This window comes from Mytilus edulis, chromosome 9, assembly GCF_963676685.1.
Source record: "Mytilus edulis chromosome 9, xbMytEdul2.2, whole genome shotgun sequence".
NCBI lineage: Eukaryota > Metazoa > Mollusca > Bivalvia > Mytilida > Mytilidae > Mytilus > Mytilus edulis.
In genome coordinates, this window is record NC_092352.1 from 51758185 (window position 1) to 51777744 (window position 19560).

At 31.6% G+C, this 19560-nt stretch overlaps 1 protein-coding gene across 1 annotated transcript; it reads left to right on the plus strand.

Annotated features, from left to right (window-relative positions):
• Positions 1-2444: 2444 nt before the first annotated feature.
• LOC139488559 (uncharacterized) lies at positions 2445-14235 on the plus strand. The gene is made up of 6 exons (XM_071274285.1): positions 2445-2528; positions 3723-3815; positions 9319-9996; positions 11125-11181; positions 12562-12637; positions 13372-14235. The coding sequence occupies exons 2-6, from the start codon at positions 3743-3745 to the stop codon at positions 13664-13666; spliced, it is 1179 nt and encodes a 392-aa protein (XP_071130386.1). The 5' UTR covers positions 2445-2528; positions 3723-3742; the 3' UTR covers positions 13667-14235.
• Positions 14236-19560: the final 5325 nt, after the last annotated feature.

Consider the following 19560-nt stretch of genomic DNA (forward strand, 5'->3'; position numbering starts at 1 on the left):
GATGCCAAATAGCTTTACCCTTGTCCGTCATTACGCCATTCTGCAACAAACCATTATACTGACTTTTTTAGTGTTCAGTTTTGTGTTTTGGTCTGTTTTTCTTAAACTATAAGCAATAGGTCAACTATATTTGATGTTTGGAAGGATTGTAAGGTTATATGTCTGTCTGGCAGGATTCATCTATCCTTGACCTCACTTTTATGGTTCATTGGTCAATGTAAGTTTTCCTGGTTAAGTTTGTTTCTTAGAAACTATAAGCAATGGGTAGTTGACCCAACTATATTAAACGCAAGTCTTGAATGTTCGGTAAACTTTTCTGTCTAGCATAGTTCATCTGTCTTTGACCTTATTTTCATGGTTCATTGGTCAATGTTTAGTTTTCTTGGTTAAGTCTGTTTCTCAGAAACTATAATCAAAAGGTCAACTATATTTGGTGTATAAAATGATTGTAAGGTGTACATGTATTTCTCGTTTGAATTATCTGACCTGGACCTCATTGGATCATGTTAAGTTTATGTGATACTTGTAGTTAAGCTTAATACTTAGAACTATCAACATAAAATCAATGGTTAGTAAAGAACGCTATACATTTTAGCATGTGCACTCTTGTTATGTTTTGGTCTGTTTTTGTTATAAGGAATGCAATACCCGGTAGGCCAACTATGTTTCGTGTGCATAAATTTTTTATATGTACATGTCTGACATGTTTTGTTTGTACTATAAGGAAAAGGTCAACTTTATTTTAGTGTATGGGATAATTGTAATGTATACATGTTGGTCTGACAGGGTCTATGTGATATTTTTTAATTGATTCATTTTCGGTTGCTTAACGTCCAAGAGTAAATTTTGCATTCATGGACGAGAACAAATGAGCAATAAATACTTGTACACCAGGTAGGTCCTGTAGTAAAGACCATTCGGGGGAATTCCGACTACCACTGAAAAACGAAGGCTTGTTGGATAGGGAAGAAAAGTTTGCCCTGAAAAGGGTCACTTACGGACCCCTCAAATAGTTATTTCTTAACGTACTTCTACACGAGGCATTAGAAGCTTGCAGCTGGAATTAGATTAGACGAATATCAATTACCAATTTTATTAGTTTTCTTTCGCTGTTTGTTTGTTTGGATTAGTAATGTGTTCTGATCATTGAATAAGATCGTGTCTTCTCGTTGCTGTATGAAATTCTATGTTTTTGTGGAATGATCAAAGGATTTCTACTAATGTGTTAGCTGGAAATACTATATTAGTTCCCAGGTATTTGGTATGCATGCATCATAATAAAGGAACTTACAGTTTGTTTTGGAAATGAAAATTACAAGCAATAGTGGGTATGCTTATTTTTATTATTAACAAATATAAAAGACGATGAATAAATAACAACATATACCATAATAAAGATAGGTCGCTGTAGCTGAAAACAAGCTTAAAGTACTTAATAACATGTGATAAGAAATCACACCATCCTACACATAGAAGAGTACGTACAACCAAACCGTGAACATTACAAACATGCATTATCTTGTTTATTGTCCAAAACAAACTCATTTCGCATCTTCTTATATATAGATTTTAAAAGAAACCTTTTTTTTAAATAAACAAAAAAAAAAACTCTATTTGTTGAAATTTAGGAACACATATGTACACATTTTGAGGGTTTGTATTTGTAGATAGGGATATGATATTACATAGAGTAGTGGCGATGTTCAATACGGTGGATGTAGAATACAAGGATTATATCTATTCATATTTGAATGAGTTTGGTTTGCAACCATTTATAACAATGTATTTGTTTTATAGAGTATAAAAATGCTTAAAAAGGGTGCTACTCTGTCAAATAGGTTGCATACTTTAAAAATAGATTATGTAGTCAGTCGAATTTAAATATATTGTCCAGTAACTTTAAAATTATACGTTTTTGCACTCAAATAAACAGTCAATAACCTACACTGAGAGTCTAGCGATTGTATGTGCAAAAGTGGTAGGATTTACAAAAACAACATCCATGCCAAATTGTTGAATGTGGTTCTTGGTATCAGTGAAGATATTAAGAAGTTAAATTGTTGTTGATCTATAGGTTTATATTCATGTCTTTCTTCTTTGCTAGAATCTTACTTGCACTATCATGTAAATGAATTAATAAAGTAAGCTGCACACTTATCATATGGTACTATAATTTCTAATATGGTGCTTTTACTTTTAAATGCATAAGTATTGTGGTTTTATGTTAGTTAAATACTTTATATTCGAATGAGAAACGAATCAAAAAATGCATTTAAACTTTGTTCAAGCTTCTCATTAAAATGGCTTCAAATTGTAAAACAACTCTTTAATGTAAATGACAAATCGCACAAAACGCCCTATTTTGTTATGATGACAATTGTATTTCACTATAAGTTTTATAAGTTAACAACTGCATCCTTGATAGTTTAATAGCAAATTAAATGTCATGCGTTATCTATTTTTGTAACATTGTGTGACAACTACATCCGTGTGTAGTTCTCATTTCGAAAAGAAACAAACCTATGCAGGTAAATATATTAATGCTCTTTTACACAAAGGTGTGTATATTTTGATGTGTTTGAGTTTTATCATTAATCTTCAATTTGTTTCCGTGATAATTATATACAGCCACATCTTAAACGACATTTCCCAATAATTAACATAAGTTTACCGAAAGAACATCGCTTATTTTTAATTGTTATATATGACCCCATATATGAGAAGCTGAATTCGTTAGAGGGACCTACAGAGGCGGATTTAGAGGGGAGTAGGGGGCCTGGGCCCCCTTTTTGAGAAAACAATTGGTTAATTATAAAGAGAATCACTGAAGCGTGACGGTACACAGGCAAATTTCACTCACATCAATTTCACGTGAATTTAAATTCATGTGAATCTCACGTGAAATTCACATCAATTTCACCTCAAACGAGCTTATACGTGAAACTCACGTGAAAACAATTTTTGTGAGTTTCACGTGGTTCTCATGTGAAACTCATGTGAATTTCACATGAAAATCACGTAAAATTTTTCATGTGAAATTCACATGAATTTTTAAAATAGAGTAATTCAAATAACATATAAAATTTTCAAATTTAATTAAAATCATGAAAAATATCAATTTTTTTTTTGTTAATTTCACGTGAAATTCATGTGAAAAATTTCACATCAGAATCATGTGAATCTCAATTCACGTGAAATTCACATGAAAATTTTCACGTGAGTTTCATGTATAAGCTCGATTGAGGTGAATCTCACATGAAATTTTTCATGTGAATTTCACGTGAGATTGATGTGAAATTCATGTGAGCTAATTTTGCCTGTGTAGCGCTCCCTCTCTCATTAGGCAGCTGAGCCAGTGGGCCCCCACTTATGAAAATTTCTAGATCCGCCACTGGACTTCAATCATATTGAATCAGCTGATTTCTTTTTACGAATCATTATAGTTTTTCTTTATGGGAACGCTTTTTGAAATTTGTACATGTAAACATAATAAAATGTAGGTCAAGTCATTAAAATTATAAATAATTCCCCCATCACTCAAACTGATTGACGAGTTGTACTGTTTATGTAAGATATTCTAAAGTGACTGTTACGCTGAAATACAATTAAAAACTACAGAAAGAACATTGTTAGACATCTTTACAGAACTGGTAAGCTGAAATAACTTTTACGGTATAATTCATTGGTATGCGTTATTTTTTATTTTATTTTTTAATTTTTAGGTGAATTTCTTTTGCGCAACATGTCTCCAATTTCCATAAGTTTGTATATGTGCACGATACTGATGTGTTTATCTCCGTCTATAGAAGCATTCAGTGAGTATTTGTATTTAATACTACTCCCCTGTAAATGAACTCATCAAAGGTTTATTAAGATATAAGGATAGATATTTCATATATCCAGACAAAAAGACTCATCAGTGACGCTCGAAGTTTTGTATACAGTTAATAGGGCTCTTCACGGTTAGTTCGGCCATATTGGATAGGGGGCAGATTTTTTGGAAGGAGGTGGAAATGGTATGAAAGTGTGGGAAATCCTATGTGTGTTTCCAAGCAACAGCTCTGTTTTAATGATGTTTTCCCGTATTTTTCACACCATTTTTACCTCTATTATGAAAATCTGCCCCTATCCAATATGGCCGAACTAACCGTGAAGAGCCCTATTTATAAGTATGAACATATCAATGATAATTCCTGTCCACACAGATGTGCTGACTACTGGGCTGGTGATACCCTCGGGGAATAAAAACTTCACCAACAGTGACATCGACCCAGTGGTTGTAAATAAACTTAACACAGATACCAGCCGGGATAGAAATTTTATATATGTGCTAGACGTCTACAAAAGACTCATCAGTGACGCTCGAATCCAAGAATGTTAAAAAGGTAAAATTAAGTGCGAAGTTGAAGAAAATTGAGGACCAAAAATTCTTAAATGTTTTGCAAATAAAATGCTATCTATTTATCATGTAACAACACTATCCACTTAAGACCAAAAGGACAAATAAGGAGGTAAACGATTACAGGTCAACGTTTGGCTTTCCACAGTAGACAACACTCACGTCTAGCGTACACAATTATAAGCATCGTATCTTTGATGAGTTTTTTTTCCAACTGATGGGTCGATGTCACTGCTGATGGAGGTTTGCCCAACTATATACCACCATATCACCAGCCCAATAGTCACATAACTTCTTTGTTGATATGAATTGTCATTGATTGTTATTTTTATAAAGGAACTGTAAATAAACTTTAACTGTTCGAAATACTAAGGATTTTAATTTCTACCACATGAATAGACAATATAAGTTTTGTTTGGCATAAAGGAATTTTTGGTCCTTAATGTATCTCTTATAGAAGATTATAGGACCTTTAACCCTTCTTATAGTGTCACTTATGAGACTCAGTCTTTTTTTAGGCGAAACGCGCGGCTGGTGTACAAAAAAATAAGTATGTTATCTTTAACATCCCGCCATTGTGTTATTGTGCTATAGTCAATTTTGAATTTCTGTTTTTCTTGTTTGCTTATGTACTTGGTCTATATCTCATGATGTGTTTCTGTGTTGAAACAGTTACTTGTTTTTATGTACTAAGATTATATTACTTTATCGATTGCTGTACCCCAAATTTTGACATGTTAATCTATTACACCTGTTTGGTTTTCTCAAACGTTGTTATCAATATTATTGAATTCAATACGACTGTACGTCATGTACAAGTGAGAGGTCTAGCTAGCTTTAAAACAAGTTTTACTCGACCATTTTCTACATAAGAAAATGTACCAATTCAGGAATATTACAGTTCTTTTTCATTCGTGAGATGTGTTTGAGCTTTTGATTTTGCCATTTAATTATAAAGGAATTTCCAACTATAATTTCCCTTAGCTTGTAGTTATGTATTTTTGTTATTTTACTTTTAAGCGTGTAAAAGGAATTGCACACAAAACCTTCTTAAATTTGTCGGATACATAATAGGTTTTACCTGTAGCCGTGTAGGGAAACATTTTTCCGAGCGTAAAGGAAACAAAGACAATCAAATAAAAATATCTAAAGATACGGTTCAAAACTTTATAAAGCCGGTCATTTACATGGAAAAGGTTAAGGATTTTGCTACAATGTTACAAAATAACAAGTTTTTCATAACAAGACTGTTATACGTTGATAGTATTTAAATAAAGAAACTAAAAAAGCAGAAAAAATGAAGGATCCGAGTACTTGTTTTCGAGATAAAAGCCATTGAAAATCTGGCGGGAAATAATTCTCTCTAGACTTTTCATAAATTTACCATTGGTACTCTTCTTCTTAAAAAAAATATGAGAAAATAACAAGGATTTTATAGGATTTTCAACAATTGCTTTTTAAACTATATGTAATAAAATCTATGAAAAGAAAAGTAGGGGTTAACGGGGATTTTTTTATGGCACTACATAGTTACAACAAGAAAACTCCGAATATCTGGCAAAAATTCAATAGCGAGGTTCTATTGAAAGCTCTTTTGTCTGAATTCCCTGGTGTTTAATAAGTTTAGAAATGTCAAAAAGCTTTAAACCAGTATCTCCAGGCTTTAATTGTACAACCGTAAACAACACAAGTATTAACCATAGCTAACGGCAAAATGTTAATATTTAATCCGATTACGTGTAACACCTTGATTCGCTCTGATTGCCCTACAAGATGGCGACGCAGGCTATAAAAGAGGGACGAAAGACACCAAAGGGACAGTCAAACTCGCAAATCCAAAACAAACTGACAACGCCATGGCTAAAAATGAAAAAGACCAACAGAAAAACAATAGTACACATGACACAACATAGAAAACTAAAGAATAAACAACACGAACCCCACCAAAAACTAGGGGTGATCTCAGGTGCTCCGGAAGGGTAAGCAGATCCTGCTCCACATGCGGCACCCGTCGTGTTGCTTATGTGATTACAAATCCGGTAAAGTGTGGGTAAAATCATCGATGGAAAACCATCTATAGGAGCGAACATATTTAAGTAAGATAATTGAAAAAGGAGTAGTGACCAAAGTCGCATGTTAATAATAACTGTACTTAGTCAGGAATATGACGGTTGTTGTCTATTCGTTTGATGTGTTTCAGCTTTTAATTTAGCCATTTGATTAAGACATTCCATTTTGATTTTCCTCGGAGCTCAGTATTTTTGTGGTTTTACTTTTACAAATCCCTTACTTCTTTTAAACTTTCTCTATTGCATCTTGCATTATTAGAAAGTATGAAAATAATGTCTCACCAATTTAAAAGGATAAAAGCTCGTAAACTCGATAATACATTTATTCTGACACAGAACTTAGAGGAATTCGGGAGACGACCCGATGACCATAAGGTACAAAAAAGTTCCAGATAAAAAAAAATCGGGGTTTTCATGAACCTACAAAACTAAATGAGACTGTGTCACTGCTGCCACGGTAAACAACCCTACAAATATACTAAAAGTCAAACACAACTCAATTAGTCCTTTTCAAAAAAAATAAAGATGTGTTTGTCATGACAGCAATTATGAATATCACACATGCGGTAGTGAATGATTTGGCCTAAAAGAACGTCTTATTTTAAATAAAAGTTATGACACAAAGAGGTAAGATCAACTTTCACTGTTTCACTAACATTGTCAAAACATAAAAGTTGTGAAATCTTACTTGTATTTGAATATTAGAGTTTTCACTTATACAAACATCAATCAATTAATTGCCGAAAAATCATATACACAATATTTAACTGTATTGACAATAGGATTTTTGCTTTGGTTAAACTTGGAATCATGCATGGTTCGTAAAAATATTACAAATAAGACAAAGTCTGTAAAAATTGTCGTTTAGGGATATCTTGAGGCAATTATAAGGTACACCATGGTACACACTAATCAGACTGATATGGAATGGTGATACTGTAAATTCAAGTAAAAATTAAAGTAAAAAGTTTGTTTATCGAGGTTTTTGAACAAAATACAGAGGGCCTACCTCTCTTATAGAACATAATGGTGACTTGAATAACACCAGTATCACTCTAAATACAAACTTACCTTGACAGGTAAGTTTGTATTTAGCCTATAAAATACTTATTTAGCCTTGAGAATTGAAAGGTCAGTTTCCCATTCATACAATAGAGGTTGATAAATTTGGCTTCATGCAATTTACCTTGTCCAAAATTAAGGTCACTTTATTGTTATTGTGATATTTTTAAAGTACAAAAGAACCCTATATTCTGACTAATACTTAAAACTTTGTGCATCTTGATTTAATTGTTAAAAATCTGTTAATGTTGAATTTTAGGGGTTATTTTAGGCCTTTTAATTGCATATTTCTTTACATGGTAGTTTTTTTTTCAGATATAAAACAAGAATGTGTCCAAAGTACACGGATGCCCCACTCGCACTATCATTTTCCATGTTCAATGGACCGTGAAATGGGATAAAAAATATAATTAGGCATTAAAATTAGAAAGATAATATCATAGGGAACATGTGTACTAAGTATCAAGATGATTAGACTTCAACTTCATCAAAAAGTACCTTGACCAAAAACTTTAACCTGAAACATGCACTTTCATTTTCTATGTTCAGTGGACCGTGAATTTGGGGTCAAAAGTTTAATTTGGCTTTAAAATAAGAAAGATCATATCATAAGGAACATGTGTACAAGGTTTCAAGTTGATTGGACTTTAACTTCATCAAAAACTACCTTGACCAAAAACTTTAACCTGAAGCGGGACAGACGGACGGACGTACGGACGCACAGACCAGAAAACATAATGCCCCTCTACTATCGTAGGTGGGGCATAAACAACTATCTGATTGACTGTTATAGAAATAGACCATGCTTGCAGGGTCTTGTTTTTTGTTTACACCAAATCTGACAGATTATTATTAAGTTGCAAAATATTTTAAATGAGAGCTGAAATTTTTTCTATCTTTAAATGTGCATTGAACAATGTTGAAAGTTAAAATAATCATAATGTGAACAAGAATGAAGAAAACATCTTGGTCCCAAAAAAACCCATCATCAACAAGGATATAATATTCCAAATTTTATTTTATTATACTAATATCAGTTAAAATCTCAAGCCACTATTTTGCATGTTTACAATGTAGGTCATGTCCCAACAGAAAATCAATGAATTTGACAGTACAATGTACTCTTAGCACAAACACATAAGGTCACTGTGAAATAGACATCTAGGGCAAGAAACAGTCAGTTATACCAAACCAGTTTGACTAGATGTCTGGTTTAAAACCAGTTTGACTAGATGTGTCCTATATTTTGACAATGTAAATGACATGAGGACCTGCATGGGTTTTTTAATATCTGTATTCTTTAAATTTTTAGGGCATTTTTCTTTTAATAGCCTTAAAAATAACTCTCATTCTGTAAAGCAAATTCTCATGAAAATGATTTTACTATATAGTCTTTCTGTTACAAGATTATTTATCAATTATGCACATTGATCATTATATTATCGGTATTGCATTACAGTTACCTAAGTTTCCTTTTTATTTTGCACATTTATTCTTTATACTTTTGCACCGCATTATTCTCTATTCTTTATTTTGTTGTTCATTTTCTCTATTCTCTATTTTTTTTTTTGCTATTACATTTATTCTCTATTCTGTAAACCTCATTCTGACCCTTATAGGTAAACTTCTATTGTATGAATGGGATAAACTGACCTTTCAATTCTCAAGGCTAAATAAGTATTTTATAGGCTAAATACAAACTTACCTGTCAAGGTAGAATTGTAATCTGAGTGATACCGGTGTTATTCAAGTCACCATAAATGTTTAAAGTTTCATAACTGCTTTCAGATTCCTGCAAAGAAGTATATTTGTCAAAGAATCGAAAAAACAGTGGAGAATATATACTTTATCATGGTGAAAACCCTTTCAAGGTATATTGCTTCTTTGAAGATGATTGGGTGTATACATTTATATCAAAGTCGTCATATAACACATCAATTGACATGTCAAAGTTATACAACACTAGAAACTTTACTAAAATTCGTATCAGGTGGAACGACGGTACACAAAAAGACGTTTCTGTAGAAAATTTGACAGGATATCAAAATAAGTCAGATCTCTACTTCGGATATAACAACCATAATTCATATCAAGGCCCTCAAAGCACAAATGCCGATCACATGTCGCCATATCTGTTTCTTGGATTTTTACCAACTAGCATAGCAAGCGAAAAAAACACACAAGGATACCGTGCTGGGGACAGGGATTTTACCTTCAGAAACTGTGACGCAAATCCAAATAGCTACATAACTTTCTATTTCAATCCGAATAGAAGCTATCCGAGGAGAGTTGGCAGGTCAAACACCTTTATGACCGGTTTAATGGATTATTCGTCATCAATAAATAACAGTTTATCCATGAGTAGTGAATTTTATTTTGATTTTGAGATGCATATGGGAGGTTGTGGTGGATTTATGACAACATATGATGTATCCAATATAACGGTAGCTTTAGGATTACCGTTTGGTAGGTATTTTTAGAGCATGTTTAAAGATGTAAAAATAGAACTATCTATGATAACATAGTCGTCGTCATCTAAATACCACTGAATTTGAAAAGGATTCATGTCTATCTTTTATCGTATTTAGTAGCATACCAATTCGTCTATCACTGTCACAATTCACTAATGGGTCTTTAGTAGACGAAACGCGCGTCTGGGGTAATATATAAAATTGTAATCCTGGTATCTATGATGAGTTTATTTACAACCACTGGTTCGGTGCCACTGCTGTTGAAGTTTTAAATCCCCGAGGGTATCACCAGCCCAGTAGTTAGCACTTCTGTGTTGACTTGAGTTATCATTGATATGTTCATAATTATAAATTAACTGTTAACAAAACTTTGAATTTTTGTTTGAAATACTAAGGCTTTTTTACCTCATGAATAGATTACCTTAGCTGTATTTGGCAAAACTTTAAGAATATTTTGTCCTCATTGCTGTTCAACTTTGTACTTTATTTAGCCTTTTAACATTTTTTGATTCGAGCGTCACTGATGAGTCTTTTGTGGACAAAACACGACGTCTCGCGTAAATAGAAAATTTTAATCCTGGTATCTATGATGAGTCTATTCATATAGACTATGTCAATAGACTGCCATTCTCCGCCTGTATGGAGTTATTTCCAAAAGAATGACGATAAATGGTTTCTTAAACTTTGTGAATACATGGAACGGGAATAATCATAATGTGCAACCAACACTAAATTATTGAAATAACATACTAGTATATGTTTTATTATTGACGTGGATGCTTTCCTTTGACAGCTCCTTTGATATGTAGCAGGGTAAAATATTTTTTTTTATCTTTTTCTACCTTTTAAGAATGATCAAACTGCCACTTGTTTTTTTTACATCAAAACTGTCAGAACAAGTGATAGAAGTTAGCTTTATTGACGTGTTCTGCCATTTTTTTTTTATTTTGACCATACTCTTGAGAATCATAATACTTTATACAACAACAATAATTATCTGCAAATAAACGAAATTGTCAGTTGTCTTCGTCAGGAGTCACTGCTCTTAACTCTGTCACAACTGTAATTATTTCTAGAAAATTTGTAAGAAAGTAATATTAAATTTATATACATATTCTTCCAGGGCCTTTAACAAATTTTGAAGCACATGAGAAAGATATTGGAGAAACGGGAAATACAGGTAAACTATCAATAGTATTATAACTATCATACTTGTTTTTCATGTTTTTTAAGTGGTTTTTTTAAACAGCTATTCAAAGATAACATGAAAAGCAGTTTCCACGTTTCAAACAGTCATAAACAGACAATTAACTTAATATATATAGTTGGGAGTGGCAATGAGTTTATCAAGAATGTACTCAGTCTGACTAAACCGTATTTTTTAATTATATAGATTTGCCCTGTGAATATATATTGCTGTTCATTATATTTCAGACATTTTTTAAGATGTATGAACAGTTATCAAAGATAACAGGATTATAAAATTTAATACGCCAGACGCGCGTTTCGTCTACACAAGACTCATCAGTGACACTCAGATCAAAACAGTTATAAAGCCAAACAAGTACAAAGTTGAAGAGCATTAATGACCCAAAATTCCAAAAGGTTGTGCCAAATACGGCTAAGGTTATCTATTCCTGGGATAACAAAATCCTTAGTTTTTCGAAAAATTCAAAGATTTTTAACAGGAAATTTATAAAAATGACCATATCATTGATATTCATGTCAACATCGAAGTGCTGACTACTGGGCTGGTGATACCCTCGGGGACGAAACGTACCAGCAGTGGCATCGACCCAGTAGTGTAATATAAACAGTTATCAAAGGTACCAGGATTATAATTTAATACGCCAGATGCGCGTTTCGTCTACATAAGACTCATCAGTGACGCTCAGATCAAAACAGTTATAAAGCCAAACAAGTACAAAATTGAAGAGCATTTAATGACCCAACATTCCAAAAAGCTGTGCCAAATACGACTATGGTAATATATTCCTGGGATAACAAAATCCTTAGTTTTTCGAAAAATTCAAAGATTTTTAACAGGAAATTTATAAAACTGACCATATAATTGATATTCATGTCAACACCGAAGTGCTGACTACTGGGCTGGTAGAAAAGCAATCTTTATAATAAAGAACTATATTTTTAATTTGTACAAGATTATGCCCGACATCAAACTGCAGTAACATTAAGAATCAATGTCCATTTTCAACCTTCTATATGGAATATTTGGTTAAGTCGTGTATCTATATATATATATAAATTATTCTCGAAATTTTAATTTTCAATTTAATTCTATTACTCTCATAACCAGACAATAAATGTAAAATATACACCGTTTTATCTTTTATTCGTCTCATAAGTAAACTTTAAAAAGTTTCTTGCTTAAAACGAAAGTTGCTGCTGTACACCATGTTTTTGATTTTGTATCTTTCTTCAATGCATTCGGGTGCACATATTGAATGTTTACCAGAAATGCATTTAAAGTACCATTAATTATAATTTACATGTTTTGATTTTTAAACTAATGTTTATATTTAATGTTTTCAAATTTCAGGGATGATAATTGGACTGGTGATCGGTTTGGTACTGTTAATATGTGTTGGCGTCGTAGCAGTAATACTTTTAAAAAGGTATTAAGTTTCTACTTTAAATTTTATTTCGTTATAACTAGAACACAATATATATTTAATGAAAATAACAAATGTTCAACACAATGTTAAAATAAGAAAAAAAAATCAATTGTCTAAAGAAGAAGTGTAATACCGAGATACGTTAGGCAGGTGTTCATGAATAACCTTTACTGGGTACTTTAGAGATAAAGACTAGTAAAGGGCAGGCAACTGTACTGACCTAGTTATTTTAAAATAGTACTGAATTTAATTGATAATTTCATATTTCAATCTACATTATAAACATAAGGAGATATGGTTTGATACATTTGTATAAACTAGTTGAAGTTTATGTAATTTTTTTCAAGATATACAAAATATACAACTTTACCAGTACGCTGTAGTATTTGCTGACTCTAGATATCGGTCTACCGTCATGCGAACAATTATAATATATAATTGACGATTAAATATATATGATATTCCTGCATAGTCTTGTTTATCTAAACAAATATCAATGCGCCATCGATTTATGTGTAGATGACATAGATATGTTGTACATGTGTATATCTGAAACCTCTTATGATGAAAAGTCGCAGCCGATCTGCAACTTAGCATATAAATGAAATTATAAGATGAACTAATATTCTGATCAACACTGATTGAAAAGCTTTTACTGTATTTTTTGTTCAAAATTTTTAAATCAGCAAACAGTCAAATATAGTGTTAATTATACATTTTATATTGAATTTTAGATATATTGGTATGAGTGAAAAGAGGGACATGTTCAAAAATGTTATAACTTCAGATAATTATACAATTCCAACAAAGAACGTTCAAGGCCACGAGTATCGTACCCTAGAAATTAGAAACAATACGAAACCATACATGAATGTTCCAAGTATATCAGGCAGTCGTGCTGTATCTAACACTGAATATGACTACGCCGCCGCAAATGAATATGTTGACCTTGACAACCAAATAGGCTTAACAAATAGGGAATCGAATTATAATCAGTATGAAGTTGTGGAACAAACACAAAATATGTAATAAACTTCTGATATATCACTCGACATCCCTCTAAGGAAAACTATTCTTAATTTGTGACACAAGAAAACTAGTAATTGATAGATACGAACTTGAGGAGCAAATGAATAGAAATCGGAAAGAACACGATTGACGAAATGGCAAAAGTTTTAGTGTATCAAAGTGACTAATTATTGTAATTCAAAGAAACAAAATTATCTTTAGTACAAACCATTGAACATGTACATATGTGCAAATTACTTACGAACTGTTAAAGCTTATAAATGTCTTTTATTTAGAAGATCAAATTAGCAATCCAACTTAAAGCAACTAAAAATACTATATGAAGCAATCAGAATGTCTCAATATCTGCAGCATAATATCTGAAATTTACCGTTAAAGTTTTTCATGGAAGAAGATTAATTTTATTTTAGAACACATCAGATAAAATACTTTTTTTTCAAACCTTTAACTTCGAAAAAGTGGCATAGCCTAGTTCTTGTATTTTCTGTCTTTTTCCCGTGTGATCAAACTGTCTTTGATTTTAAACATTTGATAGACATAACATGTATATTAAATAATTATCAAAGGTACCAGGATTATAATTTAATACGCCAGACTCGCGTTTCGTCTACATAAGACTCTTCAGTGACGATCATATCAAAATAGTTATAAAACCAAACAAGTACAAAGGTAAAGAGCATTGAGGACCCAAAGTTCCAGTTTATACAATTATTTAATAACCTCAGAGACATGTCCTCGGTGAATAGCATATGCATGATATATCTAGTGTTGATAAAAAAAAATCGAAAATTGTAATTTTGGTATCGTGTTCTAATAATGAAAGTTAACAGAAAAACCCTGTATTGCTTTTGAAATTTACAAATTGCCATCGCATTGTTTTTGAGAGATATTTTTTTATTATATTCTAAATCTATTTTTGTGTTTTTCTTTATTATCGTTGTTGCTGAAAGTATCCCTGAATTCATAGAAATTCAAATAATTGTATATTCTACATGTATTAGATTTAATCAAAGAGCTGATAGCTATGAGGTGGAAGAAGGTGAATAAAAGGTAATTTGAATTACCATAAAAGCACCCCCACTAACCCAGGCTGCTTAGTTCTATTTATTGTTTTTGAGATACGGAGAGACATATGAAACCCCTCATTCCCCCTTTTTTTTTTCTTCAAAAAAACTAATTATCACTTAAATAAAATTTTGAATCAAAACCAAAACGTATACAGATCTTTAGATTAATATAACAAAAAAGTATGTAAAGTTTGAAGAAGAAGAAGAAGAAGAAGAAGAAGAAGAAGAAGAAGAAGAAGAAATTAATTAATCAAATGTCCTGAAATAATTATGTGAATTATTATCTTCCATCCATAGTTTGTCTTTACTTCTTTACTTGTTTAATAAACAAATTAATATCCATTTAGACCATTATTTACATTTTCACACAGGTAAACTAATTTGGCTATAAATAGATCAAAGCATGTCTGTGTAGAATTTCTGATCTAAAATCGTAATTGATATAATTTTATTTCTTTAAATATTCAAATTTAAATTTATGAAAATAATCATGATTGATAAAATAGTATTACATAAAGTTTACGTTTTCGGACTATTTATGTTTAGGTCATGGTTCTAGAGGCATCTTCACATCTCTGTAAACAAACCAATATGGCCGCCACACGTGATTACCTTTGCACATGTGAAACATGTGAAACAAATATTTCTGACAAAAGTCAGATTTCTTTTGTCAAATGGGATTTATATTTATATTGCAATAAATTATTCAGAAGGAGGTACATTCAGTTTAGATTATATTTCTTATTCTATGAGCATTTAGAGTTGAATCTAAATTCTCCCAGCAGCAACGTACTGCTCTTGTCAACTGAGTCTTGAATAATTTTATAAATAGATTCAAACCATTTGAAGTAGAAGGGCATCTAACTCACATGACAAAGGAAAACAATGAATAAAGACAACAATTTATTTATTAAGAAATAGATCCTTTCTATTTATTAAAAACAAAATCTTCTTGTCTGCAAATTCGTAACTTCAAGGTCGAACATGTAAACAGGGCGAGTTTTCCCGATGCCAAATTCACGCATGCGTACTTCAAATATCTACAGTAAAAACATCCGGTTACAAGTAAACAAATAACGTTCATGTACATAAGATGAAATCTAATAATTTACATAAATAAAAGGGTATATATTTACGATAGTGATTGTTTTTCAATCCTAATTTACAAATTAAACGATTCAGATGCTTAATCATGTGTAAAAATCGATGTCAGGAATCAGAAGTTGTAATGAAATTGTAATACACAGAAACAAATGCCGGGTATACGGAGAATTCAATGATTTTAAAGTCGGCACAATTGTCCTTCAGAAGACTTGAAGTCTTCTTCCACCAAAAAATTAAGAACATTTTGAAATATCATACTCGTCTTCTGTTTTCCTTCCAGTGAAATGATCGTACGTGTCTGGGTTTTCTGAATCCGACCTGTAACGACTTGTAGAATCATAAACCGTATCGACAGTATGACTGTAAATGTGGTTTGTAGATTCTTTATGTCGATTGACACGTGATGAATCATAAACGCCTTCTTCCGAAAGACAATACGTATCATCCGTACGATTTGTTATATTAAAGCCTGTTTTATCCTGAAGTGTATTGACTGGTTGGGCAAGTTCATATTGATCAGTTTTGGTTTTGTCTTCAGATCTGTTGTAACCCGTTATATTTGGATCTAAAACTAAGTAGTTGTTTGAAGATGCATTGTTAGATATCATCTCAGAAATATGACCTTGTTCAGTAGATGGGTCAACAGTAGCATAATCATTATTTAAATTTGTCTGCTTTAAATCCTGTTTTCTACCAGAAACTACACAGTTTGTGTGGGTTTGGTAGTGATAATCGGTAGTTGTCTTTTTTATATCCAAGTTCGTAGTGTTGTTTGGAAGCCCAGTTGCAATACCAATGTTTTGAGATCCAGTATAACCATAAGCACGGATATCGTGATTCTTTGTCTCTTTTACTTTCTCCGGTCTTAAAACCCTAAAATTTTAAATAAATCGTAGATTATTACTTTACATTTTTTTACAGTTGTCTTGTTCAGGCGAAATAATGCGCAGAGTTATAAGGGGACACTTTGATACAAATAAATGAATCATTTTTCCTTTCACCATTTCGTGTTTGTTTTAGCCTTCAACATGAGATCATTTTACTTTTCTTAAATTGCTTCCAAAAATATTGGAAAAATAAAATATCAAAGTAAGGAGATGTCGTATAATTGAGACAACTATCAAACAAACTTTAAATTAACTGGATATAAGCAATTAAATGACAACCATAATACTCTGTTCTTCATTTTTGTCGTTTTCGGGTCTTTGCTCTATGTGTTTCGGATTTTCAAATATTCCAATCTCGAGCATCATATAGAGACTTTATTTGTCAAATCTTAATAATACGAATCATAACTGAACCTTTTCGGAATCTAATGCGTCTTGTTAAACGTTTTCAAAAATACAAACATAGTACGATTGGCTGAAAGAGTTTTAATTTTTTTTAATTTTGCAAAAAGGTTTGTTTCAACGTTTTTATTTTTGCATTTTTGTTACAGGAACAAAGAATTTACCTTATTTCTTTATAGCTACCTAAAACTGAATGTTTTAATTGCAATAAATTAAAGTATTGTCAAAACAAAATCTACACGACGTTTAGAATTTTTGGTTTCAAATAGGTTCAATACCTTCGAATGGATATAAGAGTAACAACTAGAATGACAACAAACAATACCACACCCACAACAAGTCCAATAACCATTCCTGAAAAAAATTGAAATCATTATACATTTATATAATTTACTCTTTTTATTTATATTTAAGCACTAGGCTCAGATAATCAAAGAACTAAGCACTCATAAATGTATTTTAATCAGAAAATTTTGTTTATTCTCTATTTTTCATTACGTATAAAAGGTATGACCAATTTACCTGTATTTGTTTCATCAAAAAGGGTCAAAATCATAAATCTGCTAGAATATGATAATTAAAGACCGTAGTTCCATTGCAGTACGGGAGATGTGGCGATTTATTTGCACCCTCGGAAAATCATTTTGTCTGACGATTAATCATTGAACTAAGTATATATAATACTTAAAAGATTATTATCAGATGATACCTGCAAACTTTCTCATATCCACTTTAACTCATAATTGAATATACAAGGCATAAGTTTAGATTGTTTGTCATCCATTTTCATCATATGCTAAAAAAAACCAGGTTCAATCCACTATTTAATATATTTGAAAATGCCTGTACCAAGTCAGAAATATGGCAGTTGTTGTCCATTCGTTTGATGTGTTTTGTCATTTGATTTTGCTATAAACAAAATTAAGATTAGGGACTTTCCGATTGAATTTTCCACGGAGTTCAGTACTTTTGTGATTTTACTTTTTTTTCGGGAGGGTCATTTTGATTACTTTTTTTTAGAAATCAGTTAAATTGATAGTGACAAAGTTTTGCTGTGTAAAACGAAATTAAACTATATAAACAGAACTTAAGTTACACTTTTTTTTTAATTATGCATCGGTAACATGCTTAACCAAAATAAAGTTAAATTTATTGGTTTCAAAACGGCTGCTTACAGTTTTACTTTCGAACTGTTCTAGACAAGAATTTCTTACATATTTTTGAGAAACGTACTCAATTTGGTTAGGAGATTTTAGCTATCATTCGGCATATATTGTTTGGTCACATACTTAGTAATACGTCGGTTCAGCTTCGAAGAAGGCACATTAATCAGTATTACTTTAAATTGATGTTGATTAAATTTAGATCACCCTGGTGCGAAAATATATTTGAGCTAAATAGCCTTACTTCTTTTTAAATATACATGTTAAGCTAGTGGTGATAACAAGCTAAGAACCTAAAGCTAATAATACTAAAATCAATTACGCAAAGATAAAATTTAATGTTAACAATTGATAGCTTTTGGAAAAAAGTTGTTTGAATTGTAAAGACAATCCTGGGGTAATACAATCGGTATGCCTACACCGTTGGAAAATATGGCAATAAGCGTCTCTTCGTTTCGTAACAGAAAAAAAATTATCTTCCTTTTTTCTTTAAATTTTAAAAATAATTAAATCTTGTACAAAAACGTTTTTTTCTGATATTGATAAAATAATGTGTATATCAATAATGACTTTGAAGGGGAATGGTTATGAAGGGACACAAACACAAAGATTCATTTTAAGTGAAACAAGAATGTATCCGTAGTACACGGATGCCCAATTCGCACTTTCATTTTCTATGTTCAGTTGACCGTGAAATTGGCTGCAAAACTCTAATTTGGCGTTTAAATGAAAAAGAGCATACCATAATGAACATGTGAACTAAGTTTCAAGTTTGATGGACTTCAACTTCATCAAAAACTACCGTTGACCTATCACATTAACCTTAAAGAGACAGACGGTCTAACGAACGGGTCGATGGACGAACGGAAGCACAGACCTTAAAAGGCAAGGCTTCTAGGTATGGCATAAAAAGGCGTCGTGGTTATACAAAAAGCTCATCTAAGATACCTAGCTATTATTTTTTATGGTTTTCAAAATATAAAACATCTGTGAGAGAGCCATGTTGTAAGTTTGACTGTCCCTTTGGTATCTTTCGTCCCTCTTTTGTAGATTCTTTATTATTGATGATATTTTTATGAATATCCGTACAATTCTGTTGCCTCTTATATAGCACATACACAGCTACTTTTTCATAGGTACTATTTCTGTACTAAAAATCTGTAGTACTGGACATCTACTTTTAATATTCAGTACTATTTTGTTACTTTAAAATTATTGTAATATTTAGGAATCTGTATTTTACAGTACTTAATTTGTACTTGAAATTTAGG